At 50.8% G+C, this 5,211-nt stretch overlaps 1 protein-coding gene across 1 annotated transcript; it reads left to right on the top strand.

Annotated features, from left to right (window-relative positions):
• Window positions 1–1,599: 1,599 nt before the first annotated feature.
• VOLCADRAFT_91768 (uncharacterized protein) lies at window positions 1,600–4,078 on the top strand (the record flags this gene model as incomplete). The annotated part of the gene is made up of 2 exons (XM_002951219.1): window positions 1,600–1,857; window positions 3,965–4,078. 2 exons carry the CDS (start codon window positions 1,600–1,602, stop codon window positions 4,076–4,078), a joined length of 372 nt encoding a protein of 123 aa, XP_002951265.1.
• Window positions 4,079–5,211: the final 1,133 nt, after the last annotated feature.

Raw genomic sequence — 5,211 nt, 5'->3', positions numbered from 1 at the left:
TCGGTGGGATAACGAGCATAAAGAAGCCTTTTGGAGGCTGGCTCTTGATGGTTTCCCTGCCTTTCCTATGCATAGGGCGCAACGTCAAAGAGGTATCCCGGCTGCTATGTGCCCCTGTGGTGTACGCATGCTTTGTGGGGATCGTCGGCATCATTTCTGGGATTGTACTGTCGCGTTGGCTCTTCGTGAAGCTCTGCAAAACGAACTTGAGTTCCCTGACCTTTTCAACCGGGCTAACCTGTGGTTGGGCATTCCACCAACCTGGATTTGTTCGTGTGTATGGGAGGTTGTATGCCTCGCGGCCATCAGCTCACTCAATCTCGGTCGCCGTTTGTTGTTTAAGGAAGGTCTCCAGACCAACATGCCTATATCAACGCCATCGCTTAACCGCATTACATACGAGGTTATCTCTGACTTTTGGGCCCGTTTAACTGCTTTTGCGGCACGGGATTACTTGCCAAAACATTGGGATCATGTACCTCACAATCACCCTTTCTTATATGTCAATGACGCAGACATGGTTGCTTGCCGTTTACCGATATACAATGACGAAGTTTGAGGGCGCACGTCGGAGCCTCAATTTTTTGTTTAAGCGTACTAACTGAGGCCGTGTGTCCAGTGAAGTTAGTACGGCCTGGCCGAGTTCTTTTTGAATAAGGCCCACAGTGTTGTGCGGGAGGCGTTCCTATGGGCGCTGCACTCGACCCGTTCGGGGTCCACTGTAACAATCGCATCTCCGCAGCCTGAGATTGTGGATGGTGAATTGGGATTCGAGGTTGAGGTAGTCCTTGATCATCGTGACGTGACACAAAAGCGTCGTCGCACTCGGTTCTTTCTAATGCGTTGGAGGAATCAAGGTCCAGAGTACGACTCTTGGGAACCAGAGTCGAACCTGACTAATTGTGCAGATTTGCTGCGTTCGTATTGGCAGTCACGTAAAACAGCTGTGTTGTATCCTGTAAAGGTTTTCTGCAACGGTTTGGGCTCCGAATAATAACTGTCGGTGGTTATCTCGTCCACTTCGATTTACCGAACTCTTATGTTACTAACTAACACCCGTAAATTCCGCTGTCGGTTACTACAGGTTTTGACTAATATTGCTATTAGTTTACTTGCGGCTACTGTTAGCTGCGGCGGCTAAAGCGACTACTGTTAGTTGTCCGCCACCTTAATGCCGCACTGCTGCGGAAGTCCATGGGCGTCGGCGGCTAAAGCGACTACTGTTAGTCGTCCGCCATTCAAATGCCGCACCGTTGTGGAAGTCCATAGGCGCAGGCGGCTAAAGCGACTAATGTTAGTCGTCCGCCATTCAAGTGCCGCACTGCTGCGGAAGTCTATGGGCGCAGGCAGCTAAAGCGACTACTGTTAGTCGTCCGCCATTCGAGTGCCGCACTGCTGCGGAAGTCCATATCTGCATATGGGCGCGTTGCGGCTACTGTTAGCTGCAGGCGGCTAAAGCGACTAACAAGTCGTCCGCCACCTTAATGCCGCACCGCTGCGGAAGTCCATACCTGTGTATGGGCGGGGGTTTTACCTACGTAAAGCTGGGACCTGCGTCCCCAGTTTCGTCTGACCGAGCGAGAGTAGTTCCTGCGAACTATGGCTTCTGGATACCGCGCCGCCCAGTCGTACTGGGGATTCTTATCGGCGCGAGGCCCAAGTGGAGTCACTGGTGACGATTTATTCAAGACACTTGTTGCAATCGGTATCTTTCGATGCCCCCATTATGTGGTTGTGTCGTCTGAAGCCTACAACAAGCTGCTACCTCCGCGTCCCAACCTAAACCAGGAGTCACGCCTGTTGTCTCGCCGTCCTCAGACTCGGACGTTCGTAAAACCAGATCTGGAAGAGGCGTATGTAAGCCTTCTCGTTTTCTATGCATTTCTTCGGACTATGTCTACTGCCAGTGGGGTGCCTGCGACTCTGCTTTTCCATGCGCAAGCGTGGGGGCGTGGATAAGTCGGCTGTCGGGACGACCAGTCAATTAGGAGGGGAAGTATGTAACGAGCATGAGCTGTTACATTACTCTCATTCGCTTATTCGTTATCGTTCGTCGGTGTAATTTGGCCTTCGTCATAAGGCCTTCCCGCAATCTGATGCGCTTCGCCGTACTTCCGTCGGTGAGCGGTCAATGAGACGGCTCACTACCCATCACTCGGGGTCTTTTGGTCCCACCACACAAGTGGAGAGGTTCTTAAACAGGCTCGATGGTAACAGACGTGCTCTGCTGCAGCCGCAAGGAGCTTCGTTCCGGACGAAGAACAGACCGTTGAGGAACAACTTTAAAAGTTTTGGGAGGTTATTGATTTCAATTCCGGACGCATGTGAGGTGTCGCCTATAATAGCACCACACACCATCCTTGCGTCCATCTAACTATCCCACAGCCTCGCTAGCCGCTACCGACCACTGCTGTTGACTCGGTCCCCTTATGCTTTGAAAAGTTCGATGTGCGCGTGATACAGTCCAATGAAAGACCATTGGAAGGCTTAAACTCACCGTTGTGCGAGGCGCCGAAACCAGCAAATAAGTTTATAAAGGATCACAGATGCAAACTATCCCAACTACACTACCATGCGAATGAAAGTCCCAGCCTAAGTTAAATGTTTGCGAAAGCCATGAACACGCACATGACCACGTAATCACTAGATAGCTTGTGGATACGAAAAATCCATTATGCATATTGCCATATTTTTTCTAATATGATCATGATCATATCATGTTTAGCTCATCGCACACAACCCGATCCCCGATCTCGTCGGACTGCTGAATCAAAACCTTCTTAACATACAGTTTAATAATTATCTTGCACCTTGGTGAGTTCCATCTGACCACCCAACAATAAGGTTAAATGGTAACAATCTCGACTTGGAATACCTTCGTTATAAGGATTTCTTTGATAGTCGTAGGTAGTGTACGGTCTTTCAAGCTCGCACAACATGCACTCGCACCTGCGCCCGGCTGACCGGGCTCCTTACATTTCCACATAATGCTACATACATGTTTTAATTGGCGAAGCTTTAGGCAATACACGACTTGCAGATTGCAGACAGACAGAGGCGATTCATGAAGTCAATCGAAGGGGTTCTGCGACACCTCATGTGTTATATATCACACGACTACAGAAAAGTACCGATTCGACGGATGTCAGATCCCGTGATACGCCCTACAGGATACAACATCATGTCTTGTAATCACCACCGTCATCACCACCACCAGCATACTTGCAGCAATATGAAAAAATGCGATGCATTCAAATACAAAACGGCATCGTAAAAGCCTACCACCAAAGTCCACATCAAGTGCACAGCCAGCCAAGACCCCAGAGGCACAAAGACATCACCAAAACGTACACAGTACGGCATTACACAGGCCTGGCACCAACAAATTACACCGTACTGGCTGGCTGGTTTATACGACCACCATTCCAAATGGCACTGCACCCCTAAAAGTTGCTCACTCGCAAGCTAAAAATTGCAAAAGCCTCGTGGATTAAAAACCCTTAGCTAACCAAGCCCTTCAAAAGCCACCACGCCACACTTGTGTCTTCGTTCCCAAACTTCCAGCAACCCGCACCACAGCCCTACTCATCCTTCCCTTTGCGCTGATCTTACAACAAGCATATTCCAACTTCATCGATACAGCTGCGACAGGCACTGCGAATTAAAGAGTGGGAAAAGGGACATAAAAAGCTCTGATGCAGCACTAGGTGGGAGGAGGGTAAAACCCAAGTCAACAAAGCGGTCCCGCCCTTTCCTCCCTCCCAGTCCCATGCACGGACGAGTGTCTAGTAACCCTCTCATCACTCACCAAGCACATTCCTAACGCCCCAAGACCGCAACTCCAGTACCCTGCCCTTCTGCATGTGCCATACCTATGGCGGGGATCCATGTACTCCCTCTTTCCCCCGTGTCTTCACAACCTGCTGCACCAATATTCCCACCCTCCCCTTTGTCCTGCACACAGCACAGAACAAGGGACCAAGACCGCCCAAGAAATGAGCTGCATTGCTACCCGCCTTCCCGGCGATTGCTTACCCTCCCACAGGCATCGGCAGTTTGTGCTTTGACTAGAATATAGAACGTGTGTCCTACTCCCTCCCTGTGTAAGGTCTAGCCCAGCCCCTCTCTCACACGCCCGACCCCTCCCTGGAGCTCGTGTAGTGGCATCATCATCAAAATGACAAAAAAGAAACGAGGAAAAACAGTGCTTTCTATAACCAATGACTCCAGACCTGCTGCGAGGAATACACAAGAAGAGAAACAAGTACCAGACGCCAGCAGAGGATTCCTCAAACGCTGCTACAACAATTACTCGCAGGTCGCCGTACATTCCGCAACAAAAATAAACCCGCGCCGCGCCTCAACAACGCGGCCCCCAAAATCCAAGCCAAAAACCCGAACTGTGTGGAACATCTCAAGACAACAGAAATGATGTTTTAACGAGTTCTGCGAGATCCGCAGGACACCACCAACAGGCACATCGCGATCAGGCGCGCCAAGCGGCCAGGCGAGAGCGGGAGAGGACGTCGACGCCCTCCCCTCACTCAGCGCCACACAATAACGGGGCTATTCACCGTCGTCCGTAGGGCCCCCAACCCCACTGGCTTTCACTGCACTGGCTTTTACGGACGGGTCCCTTCTTCCCGAAACTTGAGTGCGGAACCTGAAACACCGAGCAAATACCTTTTGTAAAAAACCGACATAGCATTGGCAGCGCAAGAGGACGAAATCAAGGTCGCGTGCAACAAAAAGCGCTACGAGACCAGCTCAACACAATCATTGCAAGCCATCCTACGGTTACACCGCCCTGGGGATAGAGACAGGGCCTTATGCCGAGCAGACAAGCGTACTAGCTAGCGCAGTTACAGGAGCAACAACAGGCGCAGACTGTGCGACTCGCGCCCTCCAAATCCCTCTCTCTTCTTCCCTCACCACCAACACCAAGTCAAGAGAAAAAAATGCCGAAGGCTTCATCCGCCTTCTTCTCTCTCCAAGCCTCCACTTCTACTTCGTAGCCCCATCGCAAAGCCCATTGTCTTGCATGGAACTGTTGCCGTTAGCGGCACCAAATTTCATCCTCAGCAAAGACACAACCCTTCTTGGACGCTAACCCCCCTTGGACGACTATATTTTTCCTTTCTCAAGAAGGCAAAAATGAAAGGTTGGCTTGCGGGAAAGGGCAACGACAGCACAGTATAACAGCAGCAGCAG

This window comes from Volvox carteri, assembly GCF_000143455.1.
Source record: "Volvox carteri f. nagariensis unplaced genomic scaffold VOLCAscaffold_22, whole genome shotgun sequence".
Taxonomy (NCBI): Eukaryota; Viridiplantae; Chlorophyta; class Chlorophyceae; order Chlamydomonadales; family Volvocaceae; genus Volvox; species Volvox carteri.
The sequence above is the reverse complement of the archived record's forward strand: the minus strand, read 5'-3'. Positions and strand labels throughout refer to the sequence as shown.